Consider the following 18,419-nt stretch of genomic DNA (forward strand, 5'->3'; position numbering starts at 1 on the left):
ATACCCTTCTTGGGCCAACCATTTGATGGATGTCATTTTCTTTAGGGGGGGTATTAGATGGGTGTTATCTGTTAGTAGAAAAGGAAATATCCCAACATATTTAAAGGAGTTCATCTTTCTTGGCGACCTAAAGAAATGAAAGAGAGGAAAAAGAAAAGCCCGAAAAACAAAAATAAAGAAAAAACAAAAAAGAAGATAGTAGACGTGCTGTATTTCTTTTTAGACAAGAGAAGGAGAAAAGAAACTTCATGAGCAAGTGTTTGTTTTTCATTCATCTATTTCAAAAGATATACAAGGCTGCTTATATAAAGCTACGATGGGATAAGAAAATGGTTAATAGCAGGTTAGGGCAATTTTTCCCTTAATATCAATAAAAATAATATTTTTATATAATAACCAAAACGGGATTTTTTTTTTGGGAAAATATCAAACAAGGGCAGTGCCACTGTTGATCATCTTCCTTTGCCTCTATCTAAGTCCTCCGACGATGGCCTACCAACCTACCCTCTAATTGGGTGTTTGATCTCCTTTTACAAGATAACCATTGCCGCCTCTTACACTAGTACATGGACCTCCTCACGGAGTCCCCGATGCAGACAATCATGGTATGCCATTTCGGTGCAAGATGGATAGTTGTCATGGCAAACCCTTCATCGACATCCTGGGAGACTTGCTCGGCTGCGGTATATTCGATGTGGATGGGAAACTCTGGCATGCCCAACGCAAGTTAGCAAGCCATGAGTTCAGCACCAAGTCGTTGCGGGAGTTCGTCGGGAAGATGTTGGAGGAAGTAGTGAAAGATTGCTTGACACCGGTACTTGCATATGCAATGGAAACTAACCAAGTAGTAGACCTGCAGGACCTATTAAGGAGGTTCGCCTTTGACACAGTGTGCATGGTGTCGTTGGGAATCGATCCTGGTTGCTTGGATTCTTCGCTTCTCGTATCGGTTTTGGCCGGAGCTTTCGACATAGCCTCTGAGATAAGCCCCAAGCGTGCATCCGCTCTCGTCTTCGCTGTCTGAAGATTAAACGAGCATTGTGTCTTGGGTCCGAGCGGTGCCTCAAGTTCCCGGTGTTTCAAGCCGGACATAGGGTGTGCCTGGGGAAGGAGATGGCTTTTGTTCAGATGAAGTACGTGATGCCTTCACTGCTGAAGCAGCTCGGGTTCAAGCCGGTTGGATTGGAGGAGCTTGCTTTTGTTCCACTCTTGATGATACACATGGCTGATGGATTGAAGGTCCTGGTTCGACTGAGAGTTCGTTACTCAACTTAGAGTTATCGAGGATAAACGTAAACAGAGAAGCCATCCGAATACAGACGAGGAAGGCGAGCAACAGTGCCTAATGCCGATATTTTTTTCAAAAAAAAACTATCTCATTCTGGTTATTATATAAAAAATGTTATTTTTATTGATATTAAGGGCAAAAATGTTATTTTTATTGATATTAAGGGCAAAAAATGTTATTTTTATCAACCAGAAACCCATAAGAAAATAGAGGATTACTGACACATAACATGGCATGTGTCCCAAATATAACATATCTCAGCATAAACATAAATATAACTTAAGTTTGCATTTGAAATCGGTGTAGAAGTAAACCGATGACATTTTACATTGAACCCTGAAAAAGTGACTATTCTACTTTTGAAAAGCGTGATATGATTGGTGTAAAGTTTTACATCAATTTTATGTAAAACTTTACGCTTGATGAGGTTTTATATTGATTCATGATGCAAAATTCAATTCCATCCAAATGCATACAAAACTGAACTGGAGTAGAGTTTTACGTCGATCATGATTACATATTCTTCAAAATGCGATAAAATTGAATAGATGTCAACTTTTCATCATTTTTGATTTACAAGCCTAAAAAATTACATAACAAAACAAAGTAAATATGTGGGCCAAGCCGCCAAGGTGGGCAAGAAAATGAGTGATTTTGAGAGGATAGTCAATTGTACCTTTAATACAATTTGTATTGACAGCAATCCAATGTTTCTTAGTTGGAGATTGCAAAAATTGGTAAACCTTGTTAGCATCAAAAGCCACATCCGTTTTTTTTTTTTTATATATTTCTGAAGTCACTGTGTCATTTATTTCGATTCTTTGGGCCTTTTGCAAAATCAGTTCAGAGTTTAGAGAATCGCCACATCTCTTCCTGTTGTTGCCTTGAGTTGAGTCGAAGAGACTACAGTGGGATCACTTGAAGAGATAGTTGAGAAAGCCTTAGCATTCGACACATCTGAATTGGCAGTTTCTGTATCAATAGGAGTAGTAGAGAACTCGCCTGCCCATTTTTTAAATCCATTCACATTTTCAACTAGATTAAGATTTTATTACAAAGGATTGAAATATAGCTTGATATTTTTATCCTAAACACCCATTTTACGGAGAAACAATCGCGGCCTAACCTTAGATACAACCAATTAACCAAAACCCAAAACATGGAATTAATAGCAATTTCATATTTACCTTTCATCAGTTGACCGACCATTTATGCATAATCTCTTCGCTGCCATTACATGCACATAACGAAAAGAATAACGTCATCGGTTCTTCCAAACAACAGAAAGAAAATCAACCATGGCCCAAGCAAGAAAAGCAGATGTTGATTTCTTTCAGCTTCTCTCTCATCTTCTTCAACAGGTACCCACATGACCATTAAGTTCATTAAATTATTCTTCCCTTCTTTCGTTTTTCTCTTATGCACGGTTTAAATTTCTTCTTTTAAGTTTAAACCTGTTTATTATTATTATTATTATTATTATTATTATTTTGATACCATACCGACGATCGTTTAATATTTAAGGCGACCATTGATGGATTAGGGGAGTTTTCAAATTGTTCAAACCGTGCTTTGGCTGTTATTCTTTATGGCTTTTATTTCAACCTTTTGGTTCTGTGTTCTTTTGCGTATTAATTTATATACAAACTGAAACACCGCTGTGGAGTTAGCGCAAGGATATCTACTTCAGGTAAGCTTCGTAATCTGATTTTTTTGGGGGTTGAGGAAGATATATATATTTTTTTTGAAGTCACAAATGCCAATTTTCATTCATTCAAGAAATGTGCAGAGTACATCAGATACTACAATCATCAACAACAATGAAAAGAATAAAAAAACAATGAAGACCAAATTGCCGATGAATCTGCAAACCCTAATGCTATGTTTGGTTTGAAGGAAAATGTAGTGAAAGGTAGGGAAACTTCTACAAACCTTGTATTGGTTTTCCTTTCTTTCTCTACCTTTTCCTTCAAACCAAACATGGCCTTAAGCATCTTAAGAAAAACCTGGAGTCTTTTGCAAATGACAAAAAATTAAGAGATGCCAAAAAAAAAAAAGAACAAGAGATTCCTCCAACTGAAGCAATCTATTTATAGTATTATTAAAATTATGAATGAAGCGTGGAGCTTTTTTGACTAAAACGTTCATATTTATGTATTTAGTTCATCTCTAATTACGAGTGTTGAAAATGTAATTTTAATTATTGATTTTCACCTCATTTAATCCCTACACAACCAGAGAAAGATAAATGGGAAAATGAACAAGGTTTGATGCCTTTACTTCCATAGAGACCAAAACGCATGATATTGCCAAATCTTCTAACATTGGCCTCAAACGAGGTGAAACCCGCTGGTAGGCTGTTTTGTATAATCTTCTAGCATTGGCTCTTTAAAAACTTTAAGATAGAAGAAATTCTGGGTCCATTTTATTTATGGGAATAGGGGGCTAGAATTAGAATCGGACCAATTGTTTGATTCAGTAGAATTGGAATCCTATTCCCATTATTGGTGGAATGACATTCCCCCGTTTGAGGGAATGGCCATTCCCTCCCCCTCCCCAAGGAATGAGAATCTAATCTAATCAATTCTGATTCCAATTCCTATTTCATCCTGAACCAAACAGGTGAGGGGATAGACCATTCTGGTTCAGATTCCAATTACGAGGGATTCTGATTTTTGACTATGAATCAAACAGACCCGAATTATAATGTCATTCTTGGCTAAACTAGATATGCATGCACCCAATCCTTTCACCAAAATATTCCCAATAAAACTACCACCTAACATCCCAATCTTAGGCTGGTATCCACCACCTAACCCATTCTTTTTTCTACTTACATTTCATGCCCCATCAATCTGGTTAGGGGTGAGCAAGAAAAACCGAAAAGCTAAACCGAACCAAAAAACCGATTAAAACTAAACTGAAAATCTAGTTAATTGAACCAATCGGTTTGGTTTCAGTTTGATATTTTAAAAAAAACCGAAGGTACTAGTTCAGTTTCAAACTTTACCAATATAGAAAACCAATGGTTAATTGAACCGACCGGAATACATGCATTTCTCTATATTTTTTATATTATAAACTAATAAATATTTATAATATATAATATATTATTTATTATTTAAAATATTATATATATATATTTCTAATTTTTTATAATATATATTATAAATATAAAAAAACCGAAAGACCAACAAACCAAATCAATGATTAACCAAACCGATCAACCGGTTAACCAATCAGCTTTGATTCAATTTTGATTACTGATTTTCTAGAAACTGATAATATTGGTTTGGTTTCAGAAGTAGGCCTTTGGTTTGATTAACTGAACTGTAAACACCCTTAAATCTGATGTGCATTTTCTAGAGTTGATAAATTTGAAAAAGAACTTAGAATAAAATGGAATTTTTCTTAGAAGAAATTTTCCATAAGATGGTTCCACAGGAATAATTGCTGAGACTCCATATATTTAAAAATTTCATGGCATCGCTCATATCTGTGGTAATGGTGCATGTACTTGTGAATCATATTCGAGTAGCATATTTATTTCTCTGCTGTGATTTCCGTACCATTGCACACCCTTTTCTTGTTTTCTTGTTTTCTTGTCACTGTTTGGTGTTCCTCATGGTAATCTAACCTAGAAGTTGAATCATGTAGGTAGAAACATTAACCAATAGAGAAGAAGTTGAATTACGTGCTAAAATTGAAGCACTTGGGGTAGAAATTACCAAGGTGCCATTAAAGCCGTCAGTGCATCTTAATGAGGTACTTGAAGGTTCATGATAGAATCCAGATTTGCTTCTGCATGGAATCAGCCTCATATAACACGCCTCACACCAACCTCATAGTGATTTCAACCATATATTGAAAACATCTCCTTATTTGACTTTATCATTCATAGGAATTAGGAAAATATTTCCATTCCAATACATGATTGCGATGAGCTGTGAGATTGGTATAAGGCGCACTCTGTAAACAGTACTAAATCTGATTTCTCATGCATGCTATCAAAATATTTACTTTTGTTTTGATCTATTCATTCTCAGAGATGTAAACAGTACTAAATCTTCTTGTTTTTCTTTTAGATGGAAATAGCCAGGGAATTGGACAAGTTATCGGCAAAGTTAGATTATGTAGATGAGATGATATCCTCGGCCATGGCTTCTGACCCACTGGTGCAATCTCTTTTGAGTAGCGTTGCTGATGTATGGATGCCAGTCATCACGGCTACTTCTGATGAAAAGCGAAATTTCATTAGATCCATTCGGGATGTTACGAGTGCAAATGATAATCTTAAGTGATTTTAAACTCTAATGCATTTATTGGAATGGAGCCATATGTATTAGATCTGGACTCCTCAAATATTCATTTGAAAAAGTTTTTCCCTATTTTAAGTTATTAGTAAATGTGTTTGAATGTGGTAATTCTAGATGATGGTAATGATAATAATAATGTATTAAAAAGTTTTTTTAAATATGTATTTTTATTTTTATATGCTTTTTGTTTTTATTATTAATTAGATCGATATGCATATTGCAAAATCCAAATATGATTACATAAACAGCTCGTCTAAATATGTAATAATTGGATCGAGTTGTGAAATTTCAAGTATCATTGACATGTCTATCTACTTGGCTAGATTCTTCTTTTTATAATATTTTTTTGGTGTTTTTCTATTCATTTATCAAAGAAATGTAAGATTGAAATAGAGAGAATTGAATGAAGTGAAAAGTAACAGTTCAATTTATAATTTAAACCTCACAATTAAATAGGGACTAAATTCAAAAATGAGTATTTTAGTCAAAAGAAAATTTTACAATCTTGTTTATATTTTTAATAGTATTGTAAATATAGAATTATAGATGTGTTCATTTTTTATATTTTTGTGTAAAAGTAATTCCGATATGTTACACATACTTTTTGTTTAATATGATAATTGATTAATATTACACATGCGCTTGAATGTTTTTTGCAACATTTATGTATTTTTATATTTTATTTATTTATGACAATAAATGTTAACACATTTGACCCAAAAGTTGAACTATTGATCTTTGTCAAATAGTAAAATAATTTCATTTTTGGTTAGTTCTAAAGTATGTATATCATTTTCATTATCAATAAAAATAATTCTTGTTTATTGCACTTATTTTTTTTAATTTGATTAATAAAATATCATTAATATGTCTAATTTTTTCTACATTTTTGTAATTTTCTATATTTATTTCTATTTTAAAATTTTTATTACCTATGACTGCACAGGTTTATCAATTTGATTCAGATGGTTGGATTGTTTAACTACCACTTGGATAAAGAATATTTTTGTTTTTGAGTCAGTTTTAAAATATATGGGTTCATATTGTTAAAAATATTGATATAACTTAAATAACTTATTGGTGAAAAATAGCTTAAATATAGGATTTAATAAGAGAAGTAGGAGTTAATACCTTTAAGTATAAGATTTAATGAAAGGGGATTAAGTGAGGTGGGAAGTAATTATTGAAGTTACACTTTCAACCCTAACAATTAGAAATGTAATAAATAGACAAATATGGGCATTTTAGTAGTCATCAAAAGTTGACATTAAAGCTGTAATAAAATGACTTTCATACATTTTATCAAACAAAGAAATAGAGCGTAATTTTAATCCAAAAAAATTTTATTCTATATCCACACTTTTATATATAGTATAGATATAGATATTTTTTTCTTTTGTTCATTTATCAAAAAAATGTAAAATTTAAATAAAGGGAATTGAATGAGGTGAAAATTAATAGTTCAATTGACAATTTAAACCTTACAATTAAATAGGGACTAAATTTAAAAATGAGTATTTTAGTCAATGTTTCAAAAATTGGATCAGATCAAACAGTTGAAATGTTTGGCCCGGGAAATGGCTAGGTCATCGGTTCTGTTTTGGCCATGAACCGTTATTTTATAAAAAAAATCGTTGAAATGGTTAGGGAATGTTCACCCGAATGGTTTAACCGATAAAATGTCCGATACGTTTAATGGTTCTCAAGTTGCTTTCAAACTAATTCCAAATTTTTTATTTATTTTAAAATAGAAATTGGAAAATAAAATGATAAAAGAAACTTTCATATCTCAAAATCTTGTTTGATTATTCCCAATAGCCAAAATTAGTTAGGATTTTTAGTTATTCCATTTTGATTTTGGGTTTTCTTATTTCTATAATCCTTTTAAGTTGTAACAATAAAAAATTGCAACTCCAATGAAGAAATTGAAAAATCGATGGAAGAGATAAGAGATTAAACATCGATCTTATATTAAAATCTGAGATACTCAAATGAAGCAAATGATCTAGGATTTTTTAGAGATTTAGAGAGATTAAGAAGAAGGCAAACGGTGTTGTAGCCGCGGTGATAATGAACAAGGAAATAGTTGTCACCGCTGATTCCTTCTTCTTCTTCTTCTTAGGGCAAATGGTTTTTCAACAATGCTTGATGAACATGGTGACAACTACCTCCGACGATGCTTCCTTATCTTCTTCTTCTTCTTCTTCTCTTTCTTTTTTCTCACTTCTCAACTTTAACCAAGGGCCTCCTTCTTAGGGGTGATCATTTAAGCTTGTCCCGACCCGGAAATTCTAGGTTTGGGCTAGGGTTTTGTTCAGCCCCAACCCGACTCACGTATATTTAAACATTCACATTTTGTGTATAATGTGTGTATGTATATATACACATTATTTTACATTATTTTTATATATAAATATTATAATATAACATGTATAATTTATATTATATAGAATATTCTATATTATATAATGTATAAAATAAGTTTATACGCATGTTATATGTCATTTAATATAAAATATTATATATATGTAATGTTTTATATATGAAAGACATAAAGCCTTCTTTCTCTCTCACATCTATGGATGTGAGTTTCTCTCTCTCTCTCTCTCTCTCACTCTACGTGAGGGTTTCTCTCTTACATCTATGGATGTGATTTTTCATTTATTTCTCTTCATATCGGGGTTTGTTGCAGAGGTTCTCTCGACAGATTTGAGACATGATGGTTTTGATCCAGGCCTATGGAGCAGACTTGGGATCTTTAGTTCTATTCATTTCAGTCTTCATTTTCCCTCTGCTCTTTTTCTTATTTCTGTTGGGCCTTGGTTGAATTTGTGTGTGGTGTGCCTTTAAGGTCTACCATGGGTATCAATTTGTTTTGTAAGGATGTTATCGTTCCTGAAAAGCATTTTTCAAGCGATCTTCGAATTCTCTTCGATGACGTTCATGCTCCAACTATTTCAGTTTCTACAACGACATGGATGGATGGTTTTTTTTTGGCACATTTTACGTCCCTATAGTTACAAGTTACAACTATACAAAGGCATGGCCTGGTCCGAGCCTGTATATACCTGTTCTAGGGCTTTTGTTTCATGTTTGGAACCCTAATCCAGCTCGGGCCCAGTCCTAGGATATAGCCCTTATCATAGTGCAAACCCGACCCAGCTCGGCTCGATCCATGATTACCCATACTCCTCAAAGTCTTACACTCCCCTCTCATATGGTGGACTTTAACTTAATCCTTTCCTAATGGTAAACAAAAGTTACATTATATTTTACATTTTATCGGTTTGACCTGCTCAAACCGGACGATTGAACCATTGACTTGGAAACCCACGGGCCCGTGCCATTCCGTTCTACAGGCCTAGGCTGGGCCGGGCCACAGGGCGGGCCTTGGGCTTGTGCCGAACCGGGCTACATTGTTTTTTTTTTGTTTTTGAAAATTTTGATTTCTTTTCTAAGTAAAATTGTAAAACTAATATATTTAACTTTCCTTTGAACTTTGGGAATTGGGAACTATTTAAAAAATTAAGAAATGAGAAATCTAAGTTATCTAACACATAAATAAAAAAAAATACTTAACCAAATTGAAATAAGAATGATGGAATAACAAATTGGAAGAAAAATAAGAATTTTATTTCACTTAATTTTGAATGGTACAAATTACAAATACAATGATTGGATCATTGGATACTTGGATGAATGAAATATGAAAATAGAATAAATTAATAAAATATAAAAAATACAATATAGTTACAAATTGAAAATACAAAATTACTTTGTTAAAAATTTAAATAAAATATCAAATAAATTAAAAAATACAATAATTTGAAAAAAATAAAAAATTCTATACAAGTAGTCAAATTCATGAATCATGATTCATGACTTTCATCATCTGCTTCAGGTGAAATATCCGGTGTAGTATTATGCCCTCCTTTGTCTTGTAATCTATTTTTTGCATCTAGCCAATCCTTGAAGCAACTTCTTTTGTCATGCAACTTCTTTTGTCATCCAGCACCCTGGTACTTGCACTAAAACATGACTCCGATGGAACTGTAGACATTGGAGGGGTTAGTAGATCACGTGCCATGGCGGCGAGAACTAGATAATTTTTTAAGTGTTCACTCCACCAGGCTAAAATATCAAAATTATTTGATCCTTCACCTAAATTAGAAAAAATTGCTTGTAAATAAAAAATAATTTCAGTAAATGAACTTATTGTAGAAGTAGCAGATTTCTGCCTTCTATTTATTAAATAAAAAAGTTTTTCTCTTCTACTACTGAGCTCAAGGTCAGAAATAGAAGATGTTATACAACTTTAGATTCATATAAATTGTACATTTCAAATAATAAATTATTAATTTCTTCTTTTTTATTTCCTATATCGATATTCATATTTTTACAATATGATTCAAGTAAAATATCTAAATCATCTTTCTTAATCCTAGGGTCTAATATTGTAGCTAAACAATAAAGAGGAAAAATGTTCTCCCAATATTTTTTAAATTTATTTTTCATTATTTCAACAATACATTGAACTTGTCGATTATTTCTGTATTTTGCAAAATAAACACTAATTACCATTAATTGATAAGGTAAATTATAACTAGTTGGATAATAAATTCCAGATAATTCATTAGTTGCATCATAAAAATGTTTTAAGAAATCTCTTATACAGACTGTCATTTCCTAGTCTTCCTCAAATATCATATCATTAGGCATTTTTGAATTATAAAAATCAGTAAGAATTTGTTTATGAGAAATACAACTTTCTAACATAGCATACGTAGAATTCCACCTATGCTTTACATCTAATATAAAATGTTTATATTTTAAACCATAATTTTGACATAAATATTTAAATTATTGTTTTCTTGCTCCTGAACTTTTTATATATATAATTCAATTTCTAATTTTTGAAATATGAGTAAAAATAATATTCAAGGCATCTTGAATAAATAAATTTAAGATGTGACATGCACATCTAATATAAAATAATTTACCATTTAAGCATGGTATTAATTGAGATTTTAAAATATTTATTACAAAATTATTATTTCTGGCATTATCAAAACTAATAGAACTATTCCATAAGCATGCAAAGTATTTAAAATACTTGCAGCAATAGCTAGGCCAGTATGTGGCCATTCAAGTCTAGTAAAACTTAAAATTCTTTTATTCAAAAGTCAATTTTCATCAATGAAATGGCTGGTAACACAAATATAACTTATATTAAATTTGGATGTCTAAACATCCGAAGTAGTTGCAACTTTAGAGTTAAGATTTGTTAATAAAGAAATTAAATTTTGTTTATATGAATAAAAAAATTTTAAAGCATCCGACCTAATAGTATTCCTAGAAACTTTTTTATATTGTGGGTTTACAAAATTACACAACCAATTTTCAAGCTTTGGATCTTCAGCTAATATAAATGGTTGTTCTGCATGTACAATATACTTAGGAAGTTCTTGTTTCATTTTTTCTTGTGAATATTTAAAAGTACCAAAACTGCTCCCCCTCCTAATTTGTGTTTGAGTTGTTTCTCTCCCTTCATCTTCTTCTTTCTCATGTGTGAGTAGATGTCTGCTCAAATGACCCGTACCACCCTTGCTATAATAACTAAAGTTCTTCTTACATTTTTGGCAAACAACCCTTTTCCCCTTTCCCCTTAATATCCGCTACTTTGAAAATTTTCCAAACCGGGCTACTCAACTTAGATGCTCTCCTTTTTCCCCTAGAATCAGTACTGAGGGTGAAAGTTCCACTTCCATCGACATCAATTGCATCCGTGCTAACACTATCATGATGCAATTGAATATCATCAATAGTGAACATGTTGGGGAATCGGTTTTCAGAAGAGTCGGCCATTTTTTTTAATTCAAAAAAGATAAAAATTAATCTAATTCGACTTACGCAGATTGCCGATTCAAAATCCCAACTTGATTTCAATGGTTGGAGCCTTTCAACGTCCAATCCTCCCAAATTGAGATACTTGAGCTGGTTGAGCAAGCCTTCTTCTTGTTGAAAGTTGAAACTTCAATAAAGTTGAGACTTGAGAATTGGAGAATACAAAATTAGACAATTAGCTAATCAGAATTACTCAGATTGCAGAGAATTGAGAATGTATGAGTATGAGAATGAGAGAGAAGAGATTAAGAAAATTGTTGAATTGGTGTGATGAGAATGGTGGAGGATAGGGCTATTTATAGGAATTGGACATAATTCAATTACCCAAAATACCTAAAAAACTAGTTGTTGGGAGGGGTATTTTGGTTATTGTAAAGTTATGCCACGGGCGGCCCGACCCGTTTACACATCTAATTAAAACTATAATAAAATGGTTTTTATACCCTTTCTCAAACAAATAAATAGAGGGTAATTTTAGTCCAAAAAATTTCACACTACATTCACACTTTTATATAGGGATGTCAATGGGTTGGGTTCGGCACGAGTTTACCTCAACCCTAACCCGATCCTCCAACACCCCAACCCGAAATCGACCCAACCCGAATTAAAAAAAACATGATTCCTGAATCAGACCCGACCTTATAGGATTTAACATGATTCCGACTCGACTTGACCGTATAATTTCGAATTTTTTAGCACAGTTTGAAGACCTAAAATACATTAATTTAAGTAAGGAAATTGTTTTATAAATTCTACGGTGTTGTTTTTTCCATTTAAAAAAAAAGAAGAAAACCCAATCAACATATAAATAAATTATAAATTTTAAGCCTATAATGTTAGAAGTAAAAAAATTGTAAAAATACTTGGTATATATACAGGGCATCATAGCCTAGTGGGGTGGGTCAACCAAAACCCTAACACAACCCGAACCCAACTCGGGTAAAAGAATCAAAACCCTAACTCGACCCTAAACCAAATATACTTAACCCTAACATGACCCTATAGGATAAGCCGAATTTACCATTTAACCCAACCCGTTGAGATCCCTATTTTTATATATAGTATAGATATAACAAATGGAGCCTTAATGTAAAAAGAGTTCCGTGCTTAAACTTTAAATTATGATTATGAATTAAGTATCCATTTTATTTCATAACTTTTCTCTACATATTTTGTTTTTTAATTTGTCACGCTATTATGTTTATCACTGATCCATGTGTCACCGTGAACTAAATTGGACAAACATGTAAAGGTGAATGCGGCTGATTTTTCGTGGGATGGGATGGTATCTCTTTGTTCACTCAGAGATGGTGATTGGGTCACTGGGTGGACCAAGTATTCAAGGGGTTGATGATCCAACGATCATTTTTTGATAAACAACCGATTTCATTGATGAACGACAAATAAAATTAGAAATTTAGGCCCCGTTTGGTTTACAGGAATAGAGGTCTGGAATTGGAATCGGAATGAGTTATGCCAATTTTAACTGTTTGATTGGGCAGAATTGGAATTTCAATCCCATTCCTGTTGGAATAGCATTCCCCCATATGAGGGAATGGTCATTCCTTGTTCTTCCCTTAGTAAAATCCCATTCCTACCATATGAGGGAATGGTCATTCCTTGTTCTTCCCTTGGTAAAATCCCATTCCTATTGATTTTAATTCCCATTCCCATTTTTGACTGAACCAAACAGATTATGGGAATGGATCATTCCGATTCTAATTCCGAAAGATTTTGATTCCAATTCCGATTACAAACCAAACAGACCCTTATTTAGATATGCATCCAGTCACCCTCACCCATCCTAAATAACAGCAAGCAATTACGATTACGATTCAGCCCAAAACAATTGATCCCTGTGCACTCTCCACTTATCCATATAATCCATTTACTGATCTCGCACTCCCTACTTACCCATACAAGTAGATTTGAGTTGAGCTAAATAGCTAGTTATTTGAGCTCAACTTGTTAAGGCAGTACGAGGCTCAAGTTCGAGCTTGAGTTCGGTTCAAGCTAGAACTTTGAACTTGAGCTTGACTTGAGTCAACAGCTCAACTTGAGAAAAATGTTTTATAAAAATAAAAAAAATTATATATAAAAATAATTTTTATTTGATATTTAAAAATTAAAAATTATAATAATTAGTTATTATTATATATAAAAAAAATATTATATACATAATATTTTTATTATATATTATATAAAAATAAAAATAAAAATAAAAATAAAAATAAAAATAAAAATAAATTATTATTATTATCATTATTATGATTATGATCATTATCATTATCATTATCAATTAATAATGATCATTAATATGTATCTATTTGAGCCGGCTTGCGAGCCTCAGGAACTGAGCTTTATCAGGCTCGAGCTCAACTGAATTAATAAACAAGCTTGTAAGTTGGGCTTGAGCTCGACTCGAAATTCGCTTGAAACCAATGTTTTCGAATCACCGTTGATCCGAATGGTCAGACCGTTCGGCTCAGAAACCATCCAAGCAAGCGGTTTCGTTTTACCCCAAACTTGAAATCTAATAAAAAACCATTGAAAAGTCAACAAACCATTGACCCGAGTGGTTGAACCATCAACCCGTTCAATGGTTTTGACCATTTTTTACTTTTTTTAATTATTTTTAATTTTGTTGTCATAACGAACCATCCATTCGAATCGGACAGTCGAACCGTCAACCTAAAAATCAATGACTAGAACGGTTCTGTTTCCATATTATTTTTTAAAATGTTGATTGAAACCAAGTTGACATGAGCTTTTCACGAGCAAAACTCGAATAGCTCATGAAGAGCTTGGCTCGTGGCCACCCCTACTTACCCATATAATCCATTTACTGATATCCTAACCTGGTTGAAGGTAGCTCCCACATTATTAGTTAAAGACTGATGTGATGTTTGGCATTGATGATGATTTCTCTTTGCCGATTATCTAGAAATCAGTGATTTCTGAACCAGTGATTTTTGAAAAATCATCAAAAATTATTGTTTGGTATCATTTATGTCATGTAAGTTGGTTTTTGAAAAATCGGCTGAGGTCATTGAACAATATCTGCTTAAATGCTGAAAACTCTTTTTGAGTCGAAGGTTGAGGTCATTGAACAAAACCCTTCATTCCATTTCAATAAACAAGGTCACATGTAACTCCACGTCACTTGTCCAAAATCAATAGTGCCCTGGCTTGCATGTATATATGGAAGAAAGAATAACTTGAGATTGTTCTTGTTCTCTGTTATTCTCCATGAAAAATTGAATTAGATTTTAAACTAGTATTAGCCAAATCAGCAATTGAAGAAGAAAAAGAAAAGGAACAAATATCAGCCGGGTTCAAGTCAGTCAGGTTAACCAACGTGGATCCTAGAACACATGATCCATTTGTATGGATATGTAAGTAGAGAACTGTCAACCTAAGGTTATTTTTTGCATCTTTTAGGGCCTGTTTGTCTTTTGGATTTTGAGAGAGGGAAAGTTGGTCAGTAAGATTTTAATTTTTATTGACCAAGATATCCATGTTCTTTTTACAGATTTATGTAGAGTCCATTGAAAATCTATTTTCCCTGGGTATCCATCTCCATGGTGGATAACTAAATTTCCCACCTGGGGGGAAAAGTTGCCAACAGTTGCATGAGACAAAATTGTCTCTTTTAATAATAGCTTTTTATGGCTAAAACGATTGTTCTCTTATTTACCTGAAAAATAAAAAAACATGGGTAAATGCACTTACCCAAGTAAATGTCTCCTGGGAAATACTTACCCGGATAAATAACTTCCCCCAAAACGAATGAGGCCTTAGTTGTATCAGGAAACAAATTTACCTCTAGGTTGTTTTAACTAGTTCAGAATTTGATACCTGATATTTGCTTGCTTCCTCAGACTGTGCAACTTGGGCATTTGAACCCTAGGCAATGATATTTATTGAGATGGGTGAAAGGAAAAAACTAGAAATTAAGGATAGGATGGGAGATGACCTTCTTGGAAGGAACCTAAAGAGTGGCTCCAATAGATAATCAAGGAAAGTAGACTAAGTGCTAGTTTGGGATGTTTTCCTGCAGTGGATTCTGGTATTGCAAGGTAGGCTCCACACAGAAAGCCAGATAGTTGTTTTAGGTGAAAACCCCAAAAAGTCAAAAAAAGAAAAAGGTTATTGAGCTGAGAAATCAACTTCCCAGTGAAACTAGTCTTGGTTGCTTCTCCAAGGCCACTCAGTCAACGTAGCTCAATCAACGCAGACGCCCTCCCAACCTGGCTCTAAGCTTATTTGGTAATATGAAGAGAAGGCTATATGCAGAACAAGTGAGAAGAAGTGATCTGTTATAAATTAAAGTCTAAAAGTGCAGGAGGCAGAACAAAAACTGATCCAAGGGCCATAACTATACTATTAGAAAATTTTGAGATTCTTGCTATCAAAGATGTTCCAGACAGAATGTCAATAAAGCTTGCAAATTTGCCATTGGTTGTTGAATATGTAGAAAACAAATTGTCACTTAAATGTCTATTTTGATGAGACATTGACAATTAGACCAATGAGCCACATAATAATTGATCCTAGAATCCAACATATAAACAAAAATACTACAAGACCTGCCAGTATAGTAAGGAATGGAGGGCCTTCACTTCCAGCAGTTTCAGTTCCCTTGGTTTGTTCCTTGCTGGAATCTCCGCCTGAAGGATTGGTGCTCGAAGCAAGCACTAAAGGCAGCCTTTGCCTAAGTCGTACATTTACAGCATTCACAAATCTGAAAATAAGAGTTTATCAGTGAGCTTGGGGATAAAACAATACATAGATCAATGTTGTCAAAGGCATTTAGTTGCTATCACATCAAAACAAATCAATCCATGCACATATATTTATATACCAATAGATATGTGGGGCTTAACATATTAATGTCCATAATTTCAAGCAAGAAATTAGAAAGAAATGGTGCCTACATTATTTATACATGCTTGAGTGATAAGCTTGCAGCAGTATATAATCTGATCCATCCCATTTTCTTGTATTCGCAAGGTGTTTTCCTTATATATCAGTATCACTTGGTCCCCCTTACTTTTACTTTATAGGTTCTAATATGATAAACTGTAAATCTCTCAACATCAGTGACCCAAACCCAGAGAAACCCCCAAAAAGTTATAGCCACTTCAATAAACCAATTCAATTGGTTATATGGTTAACGTAGAAGCAAAAGCTCGAGCTAAACCTAATAGCAATGAGAATTGAGACAATCACCAAAAAACCAGAGGCCACTCTAATAAGTGAAAAAGAATTTATAGGGCTAAATAATTACAACAGCCCCTGTGATTTGAGTGATACAATTGACGACAGGGGAAGAGACAAACAGCTCTTGCTAGCTTTAGCTAGAGAACATTAAATGAACAATGAAATTTGAGACAGATTAAATCAAAAAAGGGAAAAGAAAAGAAAATATCATCTAATGAAGTTATACTCATCCCCAGTGTCATTTGCCTCATAATAATATAATGAAGTATCCGAAACGTATAATGCAGCGAACTACATCTTTCTGCATAACTGAATGTTAGTCTAGTAGCCTCGCCTCTGGTCATGGACGAACTCACATAACATAAGCCATAGCCTTTGGCAGCTGAGGCGACAATTGAAGTAGAAATCCAGTGTAAACGTAGGTGCAACAAATAAGTGGTTATATAGCTAAATGTAAATATATGCATTCAATCGAGGAATTCAGAGAAAGTAACCTGAAGTTTAATTGTGCAACGATCAAGCTGAAACATACTTAAGAGACACCCACCATCTTATTTCCCAAAAAAAAAAAAAAAAAAAAAAAAAGAGATACCTGATATCTAGGAAATCTCAATCTTCCTATCTCTCACTCTGTGATTCGTATAAACCAGAATCAGATTATCCAAATCAAACCAGAATACATTTTTTCCGCATAAGCAGATAATCTACCGTAAAACCCTTTTCTCAAAAAAAGAAGAAAAACCACGCAAGGAAAAAAGAAAAGCAGACAACTACCTGAAGCTTGAACTGTTAAGAGGAATTTTGGCGCTAACTTTGGAAACAGTAATGGCGGGGATTTCAGATCTGGTGTTTAGCCGTTGAAACCCTCGAGCAAATGTGGTTGGAAGAGAGGAAGCGAGAGTAGCCATGATTCCTAACTAGTGTGTGCGACAGTATGACTGTTTCATTTTAGATTTTACAGCAAAAATGAAGACATAATATGATATGTGGTTCAGAAAATAATAAAAAAAACAAAATCAAAATGACGATGCATGAGATCAATCCGCCACGTGGCACTAATGGACACCTATCACACGGTGAAAGCAAGTGTAGGATTAAAGTTGAGAAAAGAAAGTGCAGAGGGTCCAGAGTCAGACTGATAGTGTGTTTGCTGCGGAAGGCTGAAACTATACAACCCATGTAACGCTCGTTTTCTACAAAATCAGCGCCGTTAATGTGGTGTACTCGTTCATTGACGTTTGACAAATCTTCCATCTTCGACGCTGTATGATTCAACGGCAGTGAGTATATACTCATTTGGCCCAGCTTTTGGTTTAGACCTGACGGCTGAAATTACATTGCTTAAGGTCATTCACTCATTCTGGTGTGGTGTAACGCCTCGTAATGGAAATTTGCATCTCGCTGGGTTGATCAATGGACGGATTTAATAAACTCAGATAATAGAATTTATCGCCGAATATTATCGATTGGGGATGTAGCTCAAACGGTAGAGCGCTCGCTTTGCATGCGAGAGGTACGGGGTTCGATACCCCGCACCTCCAATTTTTATTTCTTTATTCTCCAAAGTCTAAACCGTAATAATAAATTAAGTTGGGGAGGCCGAAGGAGCCCCTAATGCTTCGGCAAAGATCATATTGAGTGGTTGAATCTCAATGGTTTTTGACAATTTTTTATTTTTTTTAATTTTT

The 18,419-nt window shown here is 33.7% G+C and overlaps 1 protein-coding gene, 1 long non-coding RNA gene, 1 other non-coding gene and 1 pseudogene across 3 annotated transcripts; 3 read left to right on the forward strand and 1 right to left on the reverse strand.

Moving 5' to 3' along the window:
* Nucleotides 1–329: 329 nt before the first annotated feature.
* On the forward strand, nucleotides 330–1,275 carry LOC148790099 (cytochrome P450 94B3 pseudogene; annotated as a pseudogene).
* A 1,209-nt stretch (nucleotides 1,276–2,484) lies between these two features.
* On the forward strand, nucleotides 2,485–5,822 carry LOC104597769 (uncharacterized). Its single transcript, XM_010259493.3, has 3 exons — nucleotides 2,485–2,649; nucleotides 4,946–5,053; nucleotides 5,374–5,822. The coding sequence occupies exons 1-3, from the start codon at nucleotides 2,587–2,589 to the stop codon at nucleotides 5,587–5,589; spliced, it is 387 nt and encodes a 128-aa protein (XP_010257795.1). The 5' UTR covers nucleotides 2,485–2,586; the 3' UTR covers nucleotides 5,590–5,822.
* A 10,047-nt stretch (nucleotides 5,823–15,869) lies between these two features.
* LOC104597557 (uncharacterized) lies at nucleotides 15,870–17,864 on the reverse strand. Its single transcript, XR_016078321.1, has 2 exons — nucleotides 17,506–17,864; nucleotides 15,870–16,252 (listed from the first exon to the last, which is right to left on the reverse strand). It is a non-coding gene; the product is annotated as an uncharacterized LOC104597557 (long non-coding RNA).
* A 335-nt stretch (nucleotides 17,865–18,199) lies between these two features.
* TRNAA-UGC (transfer RNA alanine (anticodon UGC)) lies at nucleotides 18,200–18,272 on the forward strand. Its single transcript has one exon. It is a non-coding gene; the product is annotated as a tRNA-Ala (tRNA).
* Nucleotides 18,273–18,419: the final 147 nt, after the last annotated feature.

This window comes from Nelumbo nucifera, chromosome 7 (assembly GCF_055504915.1).
Source record: "Nelumbo nucifera cultivar China Antique chromosome 7, China Antique-T2T, whole genome shotgun sequence".
Taxonomy (NCBI): Eukaryota; Viridiplantae; Streptophyta; class Magnoliopsida; order Proteales; family Nelumbonaceae; genus Nelumbo; species Nelumbo nucifera.